Genomic DNA, 24669 nt, shown 5'->3' on the forward strand with positions numbered 1-24669 from the left:
ATGGTATAGTATACGTGGTGTAAGGGTGGTATGATGGATGTGTGGCTTGTGTATGTGGAGTGGCGTATGGTGCAGTGTGTGTGTGTGGTGTGTCTAAGTGTGATACGGGTTTGTGTGTGTGAGGTGTGTTGTCTGTTCAGGAACTAGGGAGGTCAGTTCCAGGATGGACCGTGATTCTCAAAACACTGCCAAATGGTTGGGAGACATTTAAAATATCTAGGGTTATTATACATTTTAGTTTGTGCTTCTTACTTTTACATTTTTAAAATAGCTTTCTTTAGGAAAACACACTCTTGCTAAGTAGAAAGTCACGCGGATTAGAGAAGAGAGATGTTCACGTGGCGACATGCCTGCAATGTCATTGTCACCGCTCCCCAGCTCCCAAAGCTTAGAGAGCTTCACGCAATGAGTCTTTCACTTTATCCTGTTCACTGAGTGTGCGGACGCTGAGATACCCACGCAGAGAGGGTGGCTGGCACCGTCCACTCCTTGCCACCTGCTATTCCCCAAATATTATTTAAAAAAAAAAAACCCTACAATTACCAGCTGGAAATGTTTTTGCCTGAGGGACTTTTAAATAGGAAATCCTCTTATACAATTTTATGTGTGTTGGATACCATGGTAAGTGCTGAGAAAATGAAGAGGAATAGTTGATTTTGAAGACTATTAAGTATGAAGCACTTAGTTTTATTTATTTATTTATTATTATTTTAAAAAATTTTGTTTATTTATTTGAGAGAGAGACAGAGCATGGGGGCAGGGCCAGAGGGACATGCTGAGCATGGAGCCTGACTCGGGGTTCGATCATGACCTGAGATCATGACCTGAGCCAAAACCCAGAGTCAGGTGCTCAACTGACTGCCACCAGACACCTCAGCACTGGTTTTCAGATAAAAGAATAAAAGGAAAAAAAATAAAAGAATAAAAGGCAGTAAATTGTGTAGCATAACAAAGATAGGTGAATAAATATTATATAGTGTACATTGAATTGTTATTACACATTCTCTTTTAAACATTATACAGAATGTGGTTATGAATTTGTCAATTCCTGAATAGCCTCTAAACTTCGAGAGGGATCTAAATCTTCCACAGTCTTAAGGTATCCATTGGGAGTGAAATTAATATTACGAAACTAGACTCCCTTAAATGTCTGAAAAACTTTTGTACAAAACAAAATAGATAAATGGTTTTGCAAGGTTGTTTGGAGGGTTAGACTGATTGGAGATAACACTGGCCACAATGGTCTTGGTGATGTGGGAGTGCTGGAATGGGAGGCTCTGGGTGGACTGGGGGGTGGGGAGGATGCTGATGCCTTGGCTGCCTGCAGAAGCAAGGCTTAACCAGAGCCAGAACCCTGTACCCAAACCTGAGAAGAGAACACTTCAGGGCAGCGCCTCACACACAGCCAATAGGTTTCCCCAAGGAAGGCAATCTCCTGAGCTATAGCTCATCAAATAATTGCCGAGCAAGCTCCTGACCACTTGGTCATGGAGTGGTACCATGGCATGGTACCGCCTGATTCGAACCCATATACGCTCAAAGAAACTCCTGAAAAAAATTTTTTTAATGTGCCTCAGTTTACCTTTTAACAGTGACGTCAGGAATTTCCCCTTTCCATCCATACGCCATGCTGGCACTAAATTACTTTTCCAGAAGCTCTGGTCATGCTTCTGCCTCGAAAGGCCCTACCTGGTCTCCCAGGTCTGAGAAAAAGTCTCATATCCTACCTGCAACCCATGAGAGCCCCCTGAGCCTCGACCTCCCTCAGTCACCTGCTCCTTACTCCCCACTCAGGTCTTTGCAGTCCCCACCTTCTGGGCCTTCACCCTGGTGGATTCCCAGTGCCCAGCAGGGAACATTTCTTCATCCTTCCAGGCCTTTAATGAAGCCCCCACCCTCAGTTGTTCAGAGCTTTCTCTTGTCTTGCTGGAGAATTCAATGTCAGCTACACGTACATGCTAGAAACCCCTGCTGGACACTGAGGATCTGAAAATGAATAGGCTGCAGCCCTATTCACCCCATCAGGGGCCCACAGATTAACTGGGGTAAATGGTTTGTGAACAAGCAAGGTGGCAAGTGTTAAAACGAACCATGTTCAAGGTGCTACGGGAGCTGGGCAAGCATGCCCTGAACTCTGCTGAAGTTCCATGGCACATAATTTGGCATGATTCTCTACTGCCATATGGGTATGCTGTTTTGTGCATGTGCGTCTTGTTTTCTCATTTGCTTCTGTGTTCCTTGAGCGTGGCACTGTGTTATTGCCTCTGTGTGCCCACAATGCCCTGTACAGTGTCACATACGTACCGGACGGTCAATTACTGCCCGTAGAATAAATAAATGATTTTCCCTTACAAGTATTACTGACTTATTTTAAACAGAAGGAAGGATCTATTGAATATTTTTTCTCCCCAGTGAATGTTTCTTATTAGAACAGCTTAGTTGCTGAAAACAGCATGATTTCTAGTGATTGCAGGAGAAGAATAAAAGCTAAAACTCCTAGGACTACTGTGGCAAATGTAAATCAGAAGCTGATATTAACTCCAAGTGAAGTCTCATACTCAGTTTGTAACTCCAAAAGCTTTAATCTGTGGTATGGGTGGTTCTTATGTAGTGAAGCGGTACATTTGCATATAAAATTAGAACAAAAAGATCAGTGCGTGAAAACTTCAGTCCAACCAGGGCATTTTCTGGAATTGTACCCATACTCTCAGTTTTTGGCAATCCTGAATGCTAACTCTATTTATCTGCACCAATTCAGACAATTATTGTGGCAACACCTTTGAATGTAAGGGCTGAAAACAACTTTATGGGTATTTTTTTTTAAGATTTTTATTTATTTATTCATGAGAGACACACACACAGAGAGAGAGAGAGAGAGAGAGAGGCAGAGACACAGGTAGAGGGAGAAGCAGGCTCCATGCAGGGAGCCCGACCTGGGACTTGATCCCGGGTCTCCAGGATCACACCTGGGCTGAAGGCAGTGCTAAACCACTGAGCCACCCAGGCTGCCATCTTTATGGATATTACTGAGAGATGGAGATCTAATTTTTCTGCCTTTGGAGAGAAAAAGTGAAAGACATGTATTGTTTAAAGAAAAAATCACCAGGCAAGCACCTGGTGTTGTTAGAAATAAAGAGGAAGTGGTATTCTGCTCAAGATGTTTTTCCTGCATGAAAATAGAAAACTCTGAGAATGAATATAAGGGGATGGTGTTTGAGTGAGGATGATAGGATGGAGAGGACTTATGGCAGATGTGGGAGAGACTGACCTCTACCCCCCACCATCCATTTGCCCTTTCCTATCTGGTAATAGTTTAGTTGGACACATGGTACCCACTGCCTTTGGGGCTCGCTGTGTGGCCATGTAACTAGCTTCTGGCCTGGGGGTATGAACTGTGTGGGTTTTAAGGAGTGGAATGTCCTCCTCTTCCCTGACTCTTTGGCACCATGTATGAGGGCAACTGAGGACTTCGTGGGGACAGAGCCAGCATCCAGGCTCAAGATTTTTATGAGAGAGAAATAAACTTCCGTCTAGTTAAGCCACTGCTGTTTTGGGTCTCGATCACACACCATGGAACTGATGGCTGAATAATATAACGGAATGCATGACAATCCATTTAGCCAGAAGGAATGAGGAGAAATTGTTTATTGCTGATTTTAGCTATGGTGGATACACAAAAATATTATGGGATAGATATAATCTGAAGGATATAATGTTTGCTACTAGAAAGGCCTTATCACATAGCTCTTTATGTTGTTATCTGCCCAGAGTTCTGTCCAAATGAATTCCTTTGGTCATTTTGAAGATAATGCCCATGGACCAGTTAAGAGATTTTGGCTAGAAAAATAGCCCGATTCAATGGACTTAAATAGAAAGGAAAGGTATTCTCTCCCATAACACGATCCAAAAACAGAGTGGCTTTTGAGCTACTTAGCCCAGTAGCCCAGTCAAGGTCAGAAAGACCTGGATTTTTCCCCAAACCATTATAAGTAAGGGCCATGGGAATAGAAGACTGTTCGGTCACTCAGGATTTTCTACTGATTTGGGTATGAGCCAAGCTATCCTCCCCAAAGGGGAGGATACTTGAAGAAAACTCAGTGTTCTGTGAGCAAGAACAAGAGGGAGATGGGTGTCAGAGGGAAATCTCCACTGTCCACTACAACCTGTCTATGCAGCATTCCAACCATGACCTGCTGGGAGCTCACCCCGGCTGGGGGTGGCCAGGCGCTCTGGGGTCATGCTCCAGCCACAAGCAGTCTTATTTGTGGAGGCAAAGTAAGCAGCCTGTTGAGCAGACATCTTGCTGATTGTTTTCTTAGTTTTCTAGGGGTAATTTGTGTCCTTTGCCAATTTACAACTGTATGTCAATAGTACTGAAAATGGTGTTCAAGATATGAAAGGCATGCCCGGCAAATGTTTGAGCTATACCATATTGAACTGTAATGCTTTTCCAAGATTGTACTAAAACAATCTTTGGCTTCTTTAGAATGAACTAAAAATTCGTACAGCAATGGGGCCTCCAAACAACCAATTTCCAGACCTTTTAAAAATCTGCTGTGTTCATAATGGGAGGCAGTTTTTATCCAGCTCTCTATGGGAAGTTCCAGGTCAATAGACCTAGTCTAACAAAGATCTTATCTCCTTAATCCCATCGTTCTACTTCAGCCTTTCTTACTGATTAAGCAACTCTGACACTTTTCAATAATACAATACAGCTTCTACAAGAGCCAGGCCATGTCTTCACATAAAGCAGACTTTCAGAAGTTTCCTCTGATGTGGATTTACTTCTTTGCAAATAGCAGCCATCTTCTGAATAGAGCTCTGTTTTCTACTCCCTCTTTACATGTTAAATGATTTACGTGAATGGTCTAAAGAAGGCTGACAAGTAAGTGGGTGATTTCTCTTCTAGGAGGCACCTATTCCAAGCACTTCATATTCTTGAAACATCCAGCAAGTAAAATTCCATCCTATTTCTGCAAAGGACTAACTTATTACCTGATTGGACTCAGTATCTCTTCTTTTACTGTGTCCTCCAAATAATTGGAAAGTGCCAATTTGCCGGCTGGCATACATGAAGAGCTTCAAGTTCACAGAGAAAGAGAGGGAGTAGCGAACACTGGGCATTTGCTCAAAAATTCTTTAGGGATAGGCGACATTCTGTAAGTGGAATGGGTTCTATCTGTGGAAGTAGCTGCAGAAATAGCTAATTCTGATTTCCTTTGAATTATGGACCTGTTTAACAGTAACACCTTGAGAGGAGCTGGAAAAAAAATCACGTGACATTAAATTCCCAGCTGTCACTGCATGCTGGACAATAAATCACCAAGGCTTTGGGAAGAAGAATACATGTCAGGAACAATATTATTTCTAAAAGAGAGTGGCGAGGGGTATGGATGGAGGAAGAAACAGGCTTTCTGGGCCTGCTTCTATGAAAGGGGTAAGAAAATTGCTTTCTTTTTGGAAGTGAGTGCAGTAATAGGTCCACTTGACAAATTACTTTCTAGAGCACATCAGATCGTGTTATCTCCCTCTGTAAGGATTCCTTCTTGTTTTCATCTTTCATCTGACCGTGGTTCAGATGGGGCAAAGCTTTTACATTTGGCCTGTGCCTCATCCATGGCTTCTATAGTCTTAATTTTTTTTTCCTTCTCCTTGAAAAAAATTCTTAAATAAAATCAACATGAAATGAATCTTATTCTCTGGTCACAATATAGACATTTAAATAGATGGATGGACAAAAGCCTGGGTCGCAGGCTCCGGTAGGTCTTTCAGGTATACTTCCTATGAGTCTCCAGTCTAGGGAGAAGGTGGGAGTTAAGATCATGTTGGGTCAGTTCAGATTTGCCTGGGGCAGCCTTCAAGGTCCTCTCCTTGGGCCTCATCCATTCTGTGCTGAAGAGGCAAAAGACGTTTGAGGACCTCACCTGGTGGAATCTTTGGGCCCAATGAATGTAAAGCAGGGAAAGAGTTAAGGCTGGGATCCAGGGAACACAGTTTATGGATCCATCATAGTCCCCTGGGGACCACTGACAACACCAGCCACTTGTCTTCACCCAGGAAAAGCCCTGTCCTTGTGCAGGAATTTTCACAGAACTCATCTAATAACCTAGAGACGTAGCTTTTCCAGGGGAACGTCTGACCAGTGGTGAGAAATGCATTACCCTCGTGCTAAGTGCCTGTTTCACTTGGGCCACATTGTACTCTGTCTCAATTTCATTGAAAATAGGTATAAGCAAAAACAAAACAAAACAAAACAAAAACAAACAGAAAACAAGAAAACACACCGTTAAGACTAGAATTCCTAGACTACGAATTTGTGCAAGGTACCATCAGAAAATATTTGCCTTTAATTTGGGAACTACTTAAACTACTTTAAAGCTACACAAAAATTAAAATTCACGTATTTGCATGACTGTTCAATGCATTTGCTGACATGTTTCATAGAACTTATTTTGAGATCATAAATTAAATTTCCTAGCAGACTTCACTCCCATTTTTCTTAAATATGTCATTCAACTAAATCAGTATGACAGTAGAGTATGCTCTACACAAATTAATGCTTGAAAGATGCCAAACCGGACCACCTGCATCTCTAGCTCCTTTGAGTGAATGGTAGCAAGTGTTTACAATTTGGTTTCCCTGTCCTTGATCTTTGCTGATGGAAGCCACATTTTCTCTTCCCTAGTCTAAACCCAAAGAAAAACTATGTCTGAAATGGTGTCAAATTCTACCTAATTTAGTTATTGATTACCTCGCTTTTATTTCTAACAAGTACCATTGCTATCTTTTTTTAAAAAAATAAGAAACTTAAGAAACAAAGAAGTAATTCATAAAGAAAATTCTCTGTTATAAAAAGTAAAAGTAATATGTCAACATGTTTAGAAACGTCAAACATTACAGAAAGTTATAAAGTAAAAGACAAAAACTTTCTTTCCTATATCCCCACTTTCTCTATCCAAAGGCAACCACTGTTAATGATTTCTTTAATGCTTTCCAGAAATTATTTTATGTATTTACAAGTATCATTTTTTTCTTGCTCTTTTTACTTAATCCTATATATTAAAAATTGTTCCATATCAGCACACAGGTTGACCTTATTCTTTTTAACAGGATGTTTTATTCTATTGTATAGATATGTCAAAATTATTCTTAACCATGATGATGTTACTGAAAATTTGTTTCCATGTTTTTACCTATTACAAAGCATTGCTACAAAAAATATCCTCCACAAATATCCTGATAAATCTTTGTGATTATGTCCATAAGGTCTATTTCTAGCAGGATCACGTGACTATTACACCTATTGGAGCAGGTGTAAGGATTTTGCAACCCAAGTTAGGACACAGAACTTTGATCTCCAAGGATGATTCTGTGATAGGGCTGAAACATGATCATAGCCTTATAATCCTGAGTGTAAATATCACCACAAAGGATGGAGAATCAGAAAGTATAAGGAAGCAACTGAAACAATGATTTCAGATCCCTGAGGCCATTCTCTAAAGGCAGAGTGAAGGTAAATCAAGAAACCCCAGTGCACAGGAAGGAAGGGATGATGGACCCCAGGCCCTAGACCAATTATGTTGGAGGATTTAGCTCCTGCAGGGGCTGCTGTCCAGGAGAGCTTATGAAGAGAAAAGAGCTGGAGGCAAATCAAAAAGACGAGGGCATAATGTGTATTTATGAGGCTTCTACCACCAGGTGATAGAAGCCTGAGAAATAGTGGGGGGTAAAAAAATAATTAGTATAATGAGGTGAAGCATGACTGTCTGTCCCCAAGATCTACCAATGGCCTCTGGGAAGGCCAGGGAAGGGAGGCCCACCATTCAGAATGCCAGGTAGGGTAACTTGTCTGGTCATCTTGCACATTGCACAAGAGCACATTGTTGTGGGCCGGGCCCAGAGAAAACAAGAATTGTTTTCCCACGTCCCACATTGTTGGTGACTGCATGTGTCAATGTGCTGCAGCCATTTCTGGCTGCATAGAAAACAGGAACCTCCAAAACCCACAATTCCTTCCTCATTACTATAATGTCCTATGCAGTTAACCATTTATGAGGTTGACTATGTTAATACCTACTATGTGCAAATATATTGTTTACCATAGTATCATTTCTTCTATGAAGTTTGAAAATCATGGTTCATTGAATACAAATCACTTGAAGGCAGTGATCACCCACAACTGTAACATTTCATCCTATCTTGTTTATGGATCTGATACCCACAGAATTATATATATGGCAATAGCTGCTTAAGACAATGGAAAAGTTTTCACTATAAAAATATGCAGTGTCAAAAATACATCCACAACCAATAGGGTATACATTTTTTATAAAAATAATATTTTGGGGATCCCTGGGTGGTGCAGCGGTTTGGCGCCTGCCCTTTGGCCCAGGGCGCGATACTGGAGACCGGGATCGAATCCCACATCGGGCTCCTGGTGCATGGAGCCTGCTTCTCCCTCTGCCTATGTCTCTGCCTCTCTCTCTCTCTCTCTCTCTCTCTCTCTGTGACTATCATAAATAAATAAAAATTAAAAAAAATAACATTTTGTTAGTTCTCTACAAAGAGGAAAATGCTGTAGGTAGATCTCATTAGCTCATTATAACTGCGGCACACTTGCTGCTCAGCACTGTCCATTTAAAAAATAAAGCAAGTGCTTTCATTTTCCCAAATTGTTCCATGGAACATCTATCCTATAAAATGCACCACACAAAAGGCAGTTCTTGCTCTAAAGAGTTTAGAAGATGCTGCTTGTGGTATTTGACTTGTTCAGGCAAAATGCATGTTTGCAGATTGAAAGCTTTAAGTCTTATGGAAAAAGCCCCCTCTGTTTAACCTAGCTTAACATGTGTTTCCAAGCTGTTTGGTGATGGACCTCTGCCCAGCCTCTCTGCTTCCACTACAACTTTCCTTCCAGTAATATCCCCTGGAACCTGTGCTGAATGAGCCTCACTTGGGAAAATGCTGTTCTACATTTTGGTACTTAGAGGAATTGCTTTAATTTCTGGCAAGATTTTTCTCCTTAACTCGATTGGAAGAGGTTGCAGTGTTTGTATGTGAGACACAGGAAACTTGAGTTTGCAGAAGCTACTCTTTGGGTGATATTCTAGTGTTTCTCTAGACTCATGCTGTCCATTAGAACTTTCTGTGGTGACAATGACACAATGCTTTACCTGTGGTCCAGTAGTAGGAAGCCACATGTGGCTTGAAAGCCACTTGGAATGTGGCTAATGTGACTTAGAAACAAATTTTAAATTTTATTTAATTTTAATTTAAATAGCCATCTGGCTAGTGGCTACCATACTGGACTGCAGGGCCCTAGAAGGAGGTGAAAGCAGGATCAAAAGAACTGCATAGAAACTATATTATTTTCAGTAGAAATCTGTTTTCTAGAATGTTCTAAGCTCTCTGGCAGCTTGTAGAGCTAAAGAAGGCTTCTCCATTCCACCTGCCACAGAACTGATTTCCTAACATTATTCAATGAGATGAAGCTTACCATTTTAAAAGAGTATAATTATTCCAGATTTCCCTTTATTTTAATAACAACAAAAAATAGCTAAGGACACATGGAATGGTCAGTGGTCTGTGTCGGATTAGAAAATACGTATTTGTATTTCAAACAACAGGACACTTTCTAGGAACATTTGCCAATTGATAAATGTTTACCCAGAGGAATGGTATGCAGAACTTGTTTGTACATTTGTGAACGATTTCTTTAATTAAAATAAATATTCTCCAAAGCTTTCTATCTTTGCACTTCAAGCTGTCTCTCATACAGAAAGTCTAGCGACACTTGTTTCCTATCTGCAAATGAGCCAATCTTAGAGTTTAAATTAGATTTCTGGACACATGTCAAATAAACATGGAATGCATATTTTTGACATTTCATAACATTAACTTTCTTTTAAAAATACTTTTTGATAAAGAACATCTTGTATATAAAAGAATAATGTGTCAACAAGATATGATTCCACTCTCCATGTTTTGCACAGGCCAGGTGGTTGAAGCAAGCCACTTATGACTACAGCTGGAGCTTTACGCTTAAACAGTTACATATAGGCACAAAGAAAAATACCTGTCCTTTCTGGTGTCTCCTTGAAAACATCGGAAATATATGTGAAAGCACTACATATAGTGGAGTCTAGATTTCACTCTCTAGACTTCTTTTTTAAAAGGGAGAACTCAATATAGTTTTCAAAATACTTCATACAAGTTATAATTAAATTTGGTATTTTTATAAAATTAAACTATCTTTAAAGTATAGGATAAGCAACTATTTTATTTTTCCTTTTATTATTAAATATTGACTATCTGCTTATTTCTGAGCTCCATGTAATGCAAAAGGGGTTCCCCATCTATTTATTATAGTTTTTAACTCAATATCCGATCTTTGAGTGAAAGACTAGGTATCTCTATTTGTCTTCGTTGACTTCTTTCCTATATAAGAACTCAAAATGAGGCTTGAACCCTGATCTAAGTACAATCTTCAATGATATAATAACGCTACTGTTATAAGTAGTTGAAAATCACCATTTTGAACAAAAATTTCTTTGCACATAGCGGGTCTTACCCCATACCTACACAGATCTAGCTCTAGGTTTGATGGAGCCTTTCCATCTTTAAGTACTACAATATCAGAGGCCCTCTTCAAGGAAAATGCAAGAGGACAAACTTGGTAAAAACAAGAGGTTTGTGCAATTGGGGAGTCCATGGCTGATGCTTCATTAGCAATTTGAGAAATCTGCCTTGGCAACACGTGCTCTTCATTAAAGTAAGGAGGGCCTGCCTACCAGGTGCTTGAAGAAATTCTTTCTTATTTCCTTAACAAATGGTCAGTAATATGATTTTTTTAATCTGTTTTTTTTTTCAGTTGTTATCTTTGTCCCTACATTTCTAATTTAAAACAGAAAACTCTTCATCTAATTCCTAGTATTATCCCAGATCAGAAATTCTCTCTCAGACATATAATATACCCAAAAAACACCAAATAAGATAATGATGTTTTATTTATGGAAAACTCACAACATTTGATTGCCTTAGCTTTCTGTATTCCCAGGTCAGTGAGTACTAATATATTCCATATTTTGTTGCTGTTTTCCGGTATTCAACACGTCAACATTTTACATTGGAGTCATAAAAGTTAGTGAGATAGTTCTGATGAATAGCAATAAGGCAGAGTAAAGAATAATGCATAACATGAATTCCTTAGGAAATCAATTAATATTTTTATAAGCAGTAGTAAAAATATGATCAAGGCTAGCAGAGAGTGAGGTCAGGCTATTTGATTTCAAAATACATTCTTTGTTAGGTTCTGTCTATCAATGTGAAAATATTCTGTGCTCCTGTCAAAACCAAAATCTCAGTACCCTTAAGACTTTTATATATCAGAATGTACAAAATTCTAGTTTGGCTACATAGCCTTTGACAGGTACGTAACTGTAACTTTTGCAGTACTTTCAGGTTCCTAATTGACTTTTTGTGGATCTCTGAACTTAGTATATTTTCTTCTGAATTATGTATTATGTGTGCAAGTCAAACACTGTATATTTTGTATTTGTTGATAAGGTTCTTGTAAGCAATTCTAATACTGGGGTAAATGATGATTAATATTTGAAAATAAAAGTGATAGTGTATTCATATCATTTTTACATTGTTTATATCCATCCATTCATCCATCCATCCAATGAATGTTGAACTCCAAATACATGGATTTACTGAGGACAATAATGTCAAGATTATAAAGGCATGTAACAAGTGTAACACTTCAACTTGAATCCTGGTAATAAATTTGCTGGAACCATCATATATCTATCAGGCTTTCTGAGATGTACTGACATTATCATTTAAATGGAAATCCTTGTCCTCATTTATTAGCTAATGTGCACTGCTCTGCAGGTAACAGTTCAGCCTAGTGATACAGTAGAGCAAAGGATCAGGTAATCTTATTTTCCAATGGACAGTATTATATGTTTAAATAAGAGAGTCATAAATACTAACCTAAGCACCTATTTTAAGAAGCCAATTAAAAACCTGAAATCTGTTCCTTCAGATTGTATTATATGTTTCCCTGTTGTATGTATTCACAGGAGTCGTGGATGTATGAAGGACCATCTAGGTGTGTAGTGATAAGCTGACTGACTGGAAGACTAGAGCCACCCAAGCCTGGAGTAAGTACAACACATGGAGCTGTGTCTCAAAACTGAAAATGGGTGGTCCTGGTCACATCTCAATGCACCTGTAAGGCCTAATTTTATAACATCAAGCACTTCTTGGATACCCAGATAATAAGAGCTGCACTTTTTGAATCTGTTGGTAGGTGAGAAAAAAATTAAGCACAGGTAGACTCACAGATACCTTACATTAAACCCGTAAACTACAACCTGACAACCAAAGAGGTTAATGATGGCTAGAGCTTCATCACATCCAAAACTCTATGATTTTTCCATAGCTTTTTTATTAATGATTTTCCTTGAATCATTGATCATGTAGGATGAGGTGCTTACTACTTCCTGAGATAGCCCATTTTATTGTTGGTTGTCCCTAGTGTTAGGGCAAATGGTAAGCAGAGATTTATCTTCCTCTAACTTCTACTTTTTGGGCCCTGTTCTGTCTCTAAACAAGCTGAGCTAACCATGATTTCTACCATACGACAGCTTTCCATTACCACCCTTAAATCCAGAAAAGTTTGGCAGCTTATGAGAATGAACAAATCTTAGCAGGACTCAGAAAAAGGAGAAGAGAAAGAAGGAAAAAAGTGAAGCCAGACAAAGAGCTTCAAAATCTGTTTTAATAATGGTCCATTTATATGCTATAGCTAGCATACAAATATGGCTTAAGGTTATTGACCAGTCACCTTTTAGAGGGACACCACATTGGTTGTGCAACTTACCATGTCCTCAAGGATAACTTTCCCCAGGACAAGCCTAAGTGCTCCTGTTGCACAGGTCAGCCTGGAATAACCACCATGTTATTTCATAGAAAAATCCACTAGGATATTCTGAACTGCAGGTATCAAATTTCCTGTATAATGACCACAATGTGAATGAATGATATTCTGACAAAGTACTATGTAAAAAAAGCAACTCTTTGAAGGGCTAAAATTCATAGATACCTAATTCCTTGCTGTAGATCTAGCTTGATGTGGTTTGATTCCAGAATATTTGGAAGAGAAGATCAAATGATTATCCTGAACAGAGGTTTTAGGTTTTTGTTTTTTTTTTTTTTAATTCTGGGTCTTTCAAGCAAGCTTTTGGTAAACATTGATTAAACATTTCTTTAAATATTAAATATAAATACATTGTATGCTAGGTACTGTTTTAAACATTTTACATCTATGATCTCATTTCATTGTCATAATAGTCTTATATGGGGTTGCTATAATACATCTTATTTTAGAGATGAGGAGACTGAGACACAGAAAGATTAAGACCACTAGTAGTTGGTTCAGCCAGGATTTGAACTTAAGACATCCAACTCAATCTCCTTTTTAACCCTACAGAGTCCCAAAAAGCAGATTAGTTGGGTTAACAACCTTTTGTGAAAGTTGAGGATTTGAAGGCAAAGGGCAATGATGAGGTCGATTTATCTCTGTTGAGAAGTCACGTAATAGGAATCAATGTAAGCCTGAATAAGAGTATGGGGGCTGGGGCAAAAGGGCAGGGATAGAAAGGAGAGCATCAAGTTAAGTGCATACTTTAGAAAATTATTCCTCTGTTCTCTTTCCAAGTTCTTCATATTGTAAACCCTGATGGTTCAGGAAATGCTCATGAATTCTTTGATATTCTTTTCTTTAAGATGGAGTTTAACTATCTTTTCTTTGAGGGTGGCTGAATTTTGCATGTCAATTCTAATGAAAGAAGTGAAGTGGAAGTGAAGCCTTGGAGATCAGGTCACACAGGTGCTGTGACTTTCTCTTTGCTCTGTCTCTTGGATCACTAGTTCTACATAAGTTAGCTGCCATCCTGGGGACAGCCTAAGAAGAGGGTCATGTGGTTTGGAACTATGGCCTTTTGCCACTAGCCAGTGAGGAAGTGAGCTTTTTTGTCCTAAACTCATGTGAGAGAGCCATTTTGGAAATGGATCTTCCTGCCCCAGTCAAACCTTCAGATAAGTGAAGCAACTCAGTTTGACTATGGCATCATCAGAGACCCTGCACCAGAGCTAGAGCCACCCATCTAAGTATTATGGACTCTTGATGCCCAGACTCTCTGGGATAATAAATGCTTATTAATTAAATGGTTAAAATTTGGGGTGATTTGTAAGCAGTAATAGAGAAATACTATACAAACTGACAAGCACACTTCTGAAAACAACAAAACCAAATAAATAAAAATAAAATAAAACTCATTACTTAGAATTTCAAAAGGAAAAATATCCTGAAGACAGCTTTTCTCATTTAGGTAAGGTATGCCCCCAAACTGTTTAACCCAAAGGTATCAAAGCAGTTCAATTCACTCCCAAAGTAATTTTCTATGATTTGAAGCTTAAATTGTATGCTACTTCTTTACTTTGTCACATTGTACAAAAAAGGGAAGATTTAGCTATTCAAAACTTAAAATTACATAAAACCTTCAAAGTTCTTTAAAGCAAGGTGAACAACAGAATGCAGAAGATGTGCCAAAGAAAGTCTCTTTCTCATAAAGATCATAAAGAAATTTAAGACCTTAAAATCCAGCTTTAGAGAATGGAACAACAGTAGGCAATTAGCAGGCAGAAGCATACAGTTTGGATATTAGTTAAAAACTATTGTGACTCATTTTAATAGAAAACATTCACCAGCATTGTGGTTTCCTAGAATTTGGCAGCTTGCTTAGGCCCCACACAATTGGTGCAGATGACACAGTACATGATGATGCTCTTGGCTGGAAAGTGCAGTTTGACATCTGTAATTTCTAAAGCTAGCAATTATAACTTGTGTTTCCATTCTAATGTAATCATGATTATTAATCCAGAGGCATTTTTTTCCTGAAGAGTCATCATGGTATCTCATTGCTTTCTAACGTCCACTTCCTCTACTATATGGCTCAGCCCAGGGCTTTGCAACCCCACTGCATGACAGATAGCTTTACTGAGGACAACAGATGTCAACTTACGCATAGATGACTTACAGCTCTCAGCCAAAAATTAGGCCCTGGCAATATGCCTCTGCCATCAACACTCCTTCTACAAAACTCCTCATGAAGTAGCAATTTTAAAAGAAATGTTTTCCCATCAAAATTCAATAGCATTTTATAAGCACATACACTTCCTTCCTTTCCTGGCCTGCATGAAATCTAATATCAGGATTATTATCCATTTGTCATTTCAACCTATAATTTAGCAAGGCTTTTTGTGTTTGAGTTATGCTTCCCTCACACCTTCCCTGTCAGCTTGCAGCCATAGATTCATTCAAGAGGCTGCCTGGGTCATATTGGTTGACCTCTTAGAACAAACATTTTCCATGTTTCTTATTCTGCTTCTCTAAGAGGCACCATTAGTTTTGCTCATCTCTATTTAAAATGATTTTTATGATACAATAACATTTCAGGTTTTCCATATTAATCTTCATTTTATTTCTTGAAATACTTAGGCAAACAATTCTGCTAAGACATCACTGATGGGAAATTCTCTTTTGCCTTTACTCTGTCTACTTAAAGCCAACTCTGAAAAAATAATACATTTTTTCTCTGAATCAGCTGAGCACTGGAAAAAAAAGTTTAAAAGTCTGGTCTAGTAATTCACAATGTCTTAGAAAAAACACTGTGATAAACAATTAGAGCAGAAAATCTTAATATAACTTTTTCCTTCACATCAATGAATATATATGTTAATATCTGGGATCCTATATAAGAATTTAAAGGTCTATTTTTTTTTTAAGATTTTATTTTTAAGGAATCTCTATACCCAAGGTGGGGCTTGAACTCACAACTTTGAGACAAAGAGTCACATGCTCTTCTGAATGGGCCAGCCAGGCACCCCTAAAATTCTGTTTTGTTATACATCAGTTCAAAGATATCTGAGTACAAAGGGAAAATGAAAATAAAACAAATATATAATCATTGCCAATTCGCTAAAACCAAACACACACACATCAACACCCAGAGGTGTGGGTGGTACTTACCCCACAGCCAAGATCATTACTCCCTTCACAAGTGACCTTCCTCACGCCTGGCTCGGGAAGCAGTCCAGCTCCACAACCAGGGCTGGGGCACAACACGCCCCCCATCTGTAACACACACTCTTCAGCACCATATTGCTGGTATCGGTTGTACTGTAAAAAAACAACATGAGTTTTGAAGAGTGATAATGCTACAATGTGCTATTTTAGTCAAAATATTAATAGCTGGAGGTCTGTGGGCTTTCTTGTTAATCTGTTTTGGTAAAAAATGAGGTGGGGTGGGGTGGACAAGGTATGATCCAACATAAAGGAAAAGGCCTTCCCAACTGTGATTGGTAAGCAGATAACTTTGCATTTCTAGGAAACTGATCCTAAATTCCCCGCCCCCAAGGTTGTTGTTGTTGTTTTTAATACTACTACTATCAACTACATTTAACAGTCTTGTTTCATACAAATTTTAGGAAACATATTTACTTTTTAAGTTATGGACACATAATGCATCATTATCAATCTCATCAAGTAGTCATTTTCATGCTTCTATTCAGGACTCTATGCCTCTATTTTAAAACCATTTTGAAAATAGGCCTTAATATCCAGCCCACATGATATCTGAGCAATACTGAGCACATTCAGCTTGATGAAGAGATTCACATTATTCCTTTTATCATTATTCTCTTTCTTAAAGCATGCTTTCTTCTATCCCTGATTTCCTCATGCCATTTCGTGGCTTATCACCCTCTCTGGTTTCCCCAGCCTGCAGCATAAAGCCACACAGTACAGTTTCCAGGGCCTTCCTATCACTGCCCTGTTATTGTTCTCTTTGTGTTATTTGATCATATTCACTTCTAAACTCAAATCAAGTCAAGTGGATTTGCTCAACTCTAAATTAGTTTATGTGACATTTGGTGACAGTCTACTATATGTCAGACCCTACAGTGGTGCTGGGGATACAGTAGTGAATAAAACAGACACCTTTGCTCTCGTCCACATGCCTATAACAACAAATGCTGAAAGGTTATATTTCAGTGGAAAGGAGAATAAAAAGCAGAGAAGAAGCAGATTTTGGAGAAGATAGGGACTATAATTTTGAAGAGGTGATTAGGGGGAAGGGGATGCCTCATAAAGAAGGTATGTGTATTAAAACATCTAAGGGAGACTAGAAAAGCGAACCACATGGCTACCTGTGGGACTGGACTTTTGGGCCAAGGATAGAGTGGTACCAAGATGCAGAGGCCAGAATGTGCTTGGTGCTCTGAGGTGCAGCAGAGGCCAGTGTGGCTGAATGACAGCAGATAGGGAAATGATGCGGACAGAGAGCTTTTGGGGATCTTGCCTGTGTAGGTCCCTGAGGGCCATTAGGAGAACTCTGGCTGCTATTCTGAGAAATATGGGAACCACAGAAACTTTGGAGCTGTGGGGTGACATAATTTCACTAATCTCTTAAAGACAAGCATCTGGCTGAAATATTCAGAATTGACTCTTGGGGGGGTGGAGGATGGGAGAAAGAAGCAGAGGGGCAAGCAGGAGGTTTTCAGTGATCCACGTGAGAGATGACAGAGGCTTGAACCAGCAAGCTAGTGGTAAAGGTGGGAGATCAGCTGGATATATTTTAAAGGTAGAAACAGCAAAATTTTTAGGTAGATTGGATACATGGCCTGTGGAAAAAAAAGGAGTCAAGCATGAATGTAATGTTTTTGCCTGAGAAGATAGGACACACATACATACACACACAGAAAGAGAAAAACAGAGACTGTATTACTGGGATGGGAAGACTCAGAAGAAGGTGTGTCTGTATATGTGTGAATGTGCATGCACATCTGTGTGTGTGTATAAGTTGGGAACTGCAAAAAAGAGCCATTTCCACTGTGCTCATCTTCAATTTGATAAACTGCTACACAGCCAAGATTCTGAATGGCTAATGGGATATATGAGTTTGGAGTTGAGGAGAAAGGTGTGGGTTGTAGATACAAATTTTGAAATAATATGTGCATGGAAGGCTGGGAGGGAAAGGGTTAGCATCAAGCCTTCCATGCATTTTCTCATTTTTCTGGCCCCAGGAAAGAAAGATGACTTGGTCAGATCCTCTTGTAAACATGCTAATGGTACATACATACAATGGCATTTACTAGAAAAGATTTCTTAACTATGGAATACATTAAGCAGGAAATACTTATGTGATGAATGATTCCTCGAGTGATGAATGATGAGACAGTTTATATAATTGAGAGATGTCATGTTAATGATCATTCTGTGAGCTTCCTGGAGACTTCATTTATTAAGTCTGGCCTAAAGCACACCCTAAGATGCTGAGAAGTGACCTAGGAAGCCACGCCAAATGACCCACACTTCTCTGTGCTTTTTGGGTACCTCATTATTACCTGTATCCTTGAAGTAATTAGTAAAGCTTGACCCAAGGTTACATCTATGATTCCTGCGAGTCTGACTTGACAATCTGACTCTGTGTTCTCAGTAGTCATGAGGCTGGCTGAGACTAGCTAACCTTTTCTAGGAAAGATGAGAAGGAGCCAGCAAAGGGGACTGAGGAGGCAGGTGGAAAATGAAAAGGATGTAGGTATCCTGGAAGCCAAGGGAATGAAATTCTTCTAGGAGGGTGTCATGATAAATTGTCCTAAGAGCTACACAGAAGGCAATTACTGAAAATTGGTTGGAGTCGGAAATGCAGATGTCACTGTGATCTGGACAAGAGCCATTTTCAGTGGAGTCATGGAGCCAAAAGTCTTAGTGGAGTCAAATGGAGTCAAGACAGATTTGGAGGGAAGGAATTCTAAGAGGTGAGAATGGGTACTTCTTCCTGTAGGAGTTTGGCTGAAAAGGAGAACAGAAGCATAGGAGAGCAGCTAAAGAGGGTGGTGGGATTATAAAGGATTTTTTGAAATTGAGGAAATAATATAAGGGAATGAGTGGAAAGAGGAGAGGAGAGTATTGATGATGTCAGCTAGGAAATAAGCTCTGTCCTTGGGCAGAGGGAGGAGCAGGATCTCAAGCATGAGTAGAAGGGTTGGCCTGAAGGGCATAAGGCCACAGTCCTTAGCAAAGGAAGGAAGGGAGTATTTGGGCCCAGGGGCAGACAGACAAAGGAGGTGTTGAATATTTGAGAAGAGAAGAAAGACATCAATGACCAGGGGAGAGGAAACGGATAGAAGGAGCTAGCATTATTGCTAGGCAGCACTAAACAACCCATTTGTAGGCAGAGATTATGCATTGAAAGGAAAACCAGTCAGCAGAATTTTATGTTTCTCTACAACACATGGCTGCTAAGTGCAGAGTAGGCAGGAGGTTGGATTTAAGCCAGGTGGTAAGGAATAAGAGATAAGGCACTCCTCGGTCCCTCCCACCCCTACATGGCTTTGGCACACAAATATCCCCTCACACGACTGTGAGTGATTTCAGTACATATGTTTCAAACCCCTCTGAGGTGTTCAGCTCAGTGCTGTACCACTGGACTGTTCAACCTTTATGCCTATCCAAAATGGGTATTAAGTTTTAGTTTTGTAAGATGAATAAGTTCTGGAGATCTAATGCACAAAATGGTAATACAGCGAATGATACTATATCGTACACCTGAAATTTGCTAGGAGGGTAGCTATTTCAGTGCTTCAGGCTTTTACTTAACATCTGCTATATCTCCTTTCTTCTACACTGGTTCTTAAGAACACAGAGGATGATGGAAGAAAACTATATTCCACGATAGCTCATTTGCTTTATCTCACACACATACAAGGGTATTAGAATAACAATACCAGTATCACTATGAATATGATTACTAAAAGCCTCACATATATTTTCACATGCTATACAATATCTCCTGCCAAATTTTTCTAATAATTATACTCTATGTGCATTGTTGAAGCATATGGCCATTCCATACTATGCTTTCTTTTCCTTAATTTTCATGCTATCTTGGGTCTACACACACACACACACACACACACACACACACACACAAACATATCTCATGTTCACCCCCAGTCCTAATATTGGCATCTCTATGGCAATTTTGGTTGTTAGAAGCATGTTCTCCAGTAAATTCCCCAGAAGGAGTATATGAGAAAAATATTCACTGAGGTCTTGCATATGTATTGGTGATGGTTCCTTTGGGGCCTTTATTCTTGAAAAGTAATTTGAGTGGATATAAAATTCTGGCCTCCCAGGTTTTCTTCCTTGAGCAACTTCACTGTATTACTTTTTGTGCTTCTGGTGGAAGGCATTATGGACAAGCCTGATGACAATCTGACTATTTTTTCCCTTTACACATTGAGTTGGTAATGTTTTCACCCAGATGCCCAAAGGATATTTTTTTTCTTTAGAATCTGGTAGTTTTGTAAGAATGTATCTTGGTGCTGGTCATTTTCTGATCAATTTTCATGATTCAAGGAAACTGCATTGAATTAATTTTCAGTGTTTGCTCTATTTTCTTGCTTTGACATGTTTCTTACAGGATTTCTAGTATACATATATTGGATCTTCTTTACTCACCCTCTACATCTGTCAACTTCTCTGGAATCTGTCATTTCACTTTACTTTCAGGTTTAGAAGTTTCTTCCTTTTCATTTTCTGTTTCTTTTAAGACAATATCTGTTATTTATTTGTATTTGTATGATTTCTTTATCATATGGTTCCTTTGCAAATAGTGACTTTAGTCTCCACCTGACTAACATGCTTTTCTTACCTCTCAGGACATCATTCTCCTCCTCATTCTCTGTAACCTCTTAAAAACTTTGTGTAGGATTTAACCTTGCTTCTTGCTGTTGCACTGTTTTACATGAGATCAGTTCTAAGTAAACTTTAGAAACAAGGAGGATCCAGCATAGCTCTTGGTGGCTCAAGAGCTTCCTCTTCTGGTTTGTGGGGTTCACTTTCCATGAGCTCCCAGAATTATTACCCCACTTTTAACTAGATTTCCTCTTTCCTCATCCCCTTCTCTATTCCAAACACATTTCTGCTCAGTGTGAGGCCTTGTTTCCAAAGATATCTTTGGCTGGTTCAGTTTTGTGAGCCCAGGGGACCCAGATTATTCAGTCCCTTCAGATCTTAATGTAGACCTTTTGCACACCCACAACCCCCTAGTGCTTTTTTGTATTTGTTTCTCCTGAATTTGGTAGAGTATCTTATCCATAGTGTAAATAGCAAACTGTTGTAGGATGAATTAATGGAATCTAACTCCAGTGAGTGTCAATTAATTTAATTCTTCTAACAAAACAATCAATGGCAATGGGAATTAATAAGAGTGATGTAGGATGGTTTTCTATTTTAAATAAATGGCTCTCAAGCAATTGGCTATTTTCTGATTTAGTGATAGATCACCCAACTACTTAATTTAGTTAAGTGATTTTACTACTATGAATGATAGCTATTTTATTAAAGATACTTTTTATTTATTCATGACACACACACACACACACACACACACACACACACAGACACAGGAAGAGGGAGAAGCAGGCTCCCTGTGGGGAGCCCGATGTGGGACTCAGTCCTGGAGCTCCAGGATCATGCCCTGAGTTGAAGGCAGACATTTCACCACTGAGCAACCCAGTCATCCCTGAATGGCAGCTTTTATCTAGGAAGAAGTTAACCTATGGACAAAGTCCAATAACACTTTAGAAATTCTTGCTGACAGTATTCACAGTGGTCTTAGTTACTGATGAAATGTGAAATTATATTTTTCTTTCTGCTCATTAGCTAAGGAGCTTATAAAAATGACTTAATTATAATTATTCTATTTGTGATACACTCAAGAGAATTTGAGCATATGATTTCTTTTCTAAAGACAAATATTTTAACTTATATACCTGTAATTTCTGATAATTAAAAAGTACACACATCTGAAATAAAACCCAAGCCTACTGAGTGCTTTACAACTGTTTTTTTAACATTGTGAAATTTATAAGAACAAACATGTGACCTAAAGACAGTAATGAGTTAGTAGTCACAGAAAGTTTCATATGCTAAGGAAAGAAATTAGACATGTAGTTATATGTATGTCATTAGAGATACTTGGTTCCCTTCAAGGTATGGCAGACATTTCCATGGATTCCTTTCAACCACTTACTGGCACAAAGTTGACAATGTATTGAAAGAACCCAACTATTTATTTACTAGAGAGTTTTAACAAATTAGCACTAAATAGGGCAGAATATGGAGATTCATCTGAGTGCAAAATACACACAATAGTGGTAAAGAGATAAATGGACTCCAATGGGGAAAGTGAACAGATACCGATCTGTTGACACTACTCGCATAATATGCAGGTGCTTTTTTCACTTATCAGTAATGGCATTTTAGGAAGAGAACTGAAGGAACATTATTATTATTATTTTTTATTTTTAAAGATTTTTTTATTTATTCATGTGAGACACAGAGAGAGAGGCAGAGACACAGGCAGAGGGAGAAGCAGACTCCATGCAGGGAGCCCGACATGGGACTGATCCTGGGACTCCAGGATCATGCCCTGGGCCGAAGGCAGCGCTAAACTGCTGAATCACCCGGGCTGCCCTGAAGGAACATGATTAATTTGTAATGTGGGTAAGTCTGTGTAGAATCTATTCTCAGGTGAGCTCAAAATTTTCTAAAAATCCCTTACTTACTATTTATCTTTGGAATCACTGTGACTGTGTGCGCACCTGTGTGTGTGTGTGTGGATGTATTCGTCTTAACCTGCCAACAAATGTTGCTTAAGATATTATTAAAACTAGTCTGCAAATTTATGGATATACTTTCATAAAATGGATAATCCACAGACAGATAACTAAGATAATTTAGAGTGACAACATGGTATTCGCAAAAATTTTTTGAAAGTGAATATTAACAAAGCATTTCTCTAAGGAAAAAAATTTTTTTAAAACATTTCTTACATTTCATCAGATTATAGTGAAAATGCATTCCATTAGTATGACCTACCTAGGTAAAAATCTCAACTCATTGCTATGGTCTATATTTTATTTATTCGAGAAATAAATTATTCAGTCTTTATGTGTACTCCCACGGATATTCCTAAGCACAGAAGATATTCCTTTTAAAATGTAAAGTTCAGACAAGTTTCAATAAACTGATATTTTAAGAATCTGAATAATGAATCATGGGAGAGTATAATCAAATAGAGGTTGTATTTTGGGAGTCTGCGGGTAGGTAGAAGAATTGAGTTGGGTAGAATATTGTTCTCTAATGAAGCAAGGTTCACATGTTCAAATCCCACATGGGGCAGCTAGCTTCCTCCTTCTCGCTGGCCACTGACTGCATGCTAAGCACTGGTGGTCACTTGAGGAGTCGGGCTGGGAAGGCCCCGCACCTGACAATCTTGTACTCCTGGAAAACCACCCAAAACACCTGTGTGGGAAGACATGTACCTCCTTGTTGTGATATCTGATTTGCATGCTTTCCTAAGAAAAGAAAGCAAAAAAGGAACCTCAAGTTTGAGATTGCAGGAAATATAAAGTACAGGAATACTATAGTGATAAAACTGAAGTCTGAGAAAACTGGCAAACGTTCTGTCAAATGAGTCACAGCTTGTCAGCAATCCCAGAGCTCCATGGCAGCCTTTCAAATCCTCTGAGCAGGGAAGGAGGCTGTTTTTGTTCTGCGGCGGAATTTTTCAGAATATCCTTTTGGGGGCACTCAGGTATAGCTACAAGACAAACCCAACGGAGTAGGCTGGGACCTGTCTTGCTTTCCCTCCTTAAACTCTGGATTCTGCTAAGTCTTAGCCACCAGCACCTGGGGATTTCCTCCCTGGGTCCTCCCTCCTCAAATTCCCATCAGAAATGCCATTTGCTGAGCTACTATTCTTTGCCAAGCCACTGCGCCAACACTTTGCCCATGCAGCACCTTCTTTGTCTACTCTGGGAACTAAAAGGATGAAACCATGGAGTCACACAGAAGTTCAGTCTTTTGTTGAACTTCACGCAGGCAGGACACCTCTGATCCCCGATCAGAAATCAGGGCTATGGCTCTAAAGACCACTCTTTCTCCAATACCAAGCGGCTTCCACTTTCTGTTTTTTCCTTTTTATTAAAAAAAAATGTTTTTAGGGTCACCTGGGTGGCTCAGTGGTTGAGCGTCTGCCTTTGGCTCAGGTCGTGATCCTGGGGTCCTGGGATCTAGTCTCATGTCGGGTTCCCCCTAGGGAGCCTGCTTTTCCCTCTCCCTCTGTCTCTGTCTCTGTCTCTCTCTCTCGGTCTCTCATGAATAAATAAAATCTTAAAAAAATTTTTTTTCCAGCTCACTCTTCCTCAGTCATCCTTTTAGAAAATAATGAAAAATAGTTTCTTATGGAATTTCCTCTTTGAATAAAAAAATCTAAAATAACCTCCTAGAGAAACACACATTTATGATTAGTCCATTTCTCCTTGGTATACGGAGGATGCCCTATTTTCTATATGTGTTAGAACTGGGGGAAAAAAACAACAACCTGACACTCGTTAAATTCTCAGTAACCTTAATCTTATTTTTCCTCATTTGCAGGTAGTTAGCCCTGGGGGAGTTGGTGACAGCCTCTGTGGGTGTGCCTGCCACGTTCCTGTTTGTAGTCTCTGTTTTGTTGCTAATAATGTTTT

The 24669-nt window shown here is 39.1% G+C and overlaps 1 protein-coding gene across 1 annotated transcript in view; it reads right to left on the reverse strand.

The window, feature by feature from the left end:
* Window positions 1–24669, reverse strand: part of PRKN (parkin RBR E3 ubiquitin protein ligase) — a 1310777-nt gene that overhangs the window by 173014 nt on the left and 1113094 nt on the right. Inside the window, exon 9 of the mRNA XM_038526511.1 lies at window positions 16100–16249. Within this exon, the coding sequence (XP_038382439.1) occupies window positions 16100–16249 (150 nt within the window). The remainder of the gene's footprint in view (window positions 1–16099; window positions 16250–24669) is intronic.

Source organism: Canis lupus, chromosome 1 (assembly GCF_011100685.1).
Source record: "Canis lupus familiaris isolate Mischka breed German Shepherd chromosome 1, alternate assembly UU_Cfam_GSD_1.0, whole genome shotgun sequence".
NCBI lineage: Eukaryota > Metazoa > Chordata > Mammalia > Carnivora > Canidae > Canis > Canis lupus.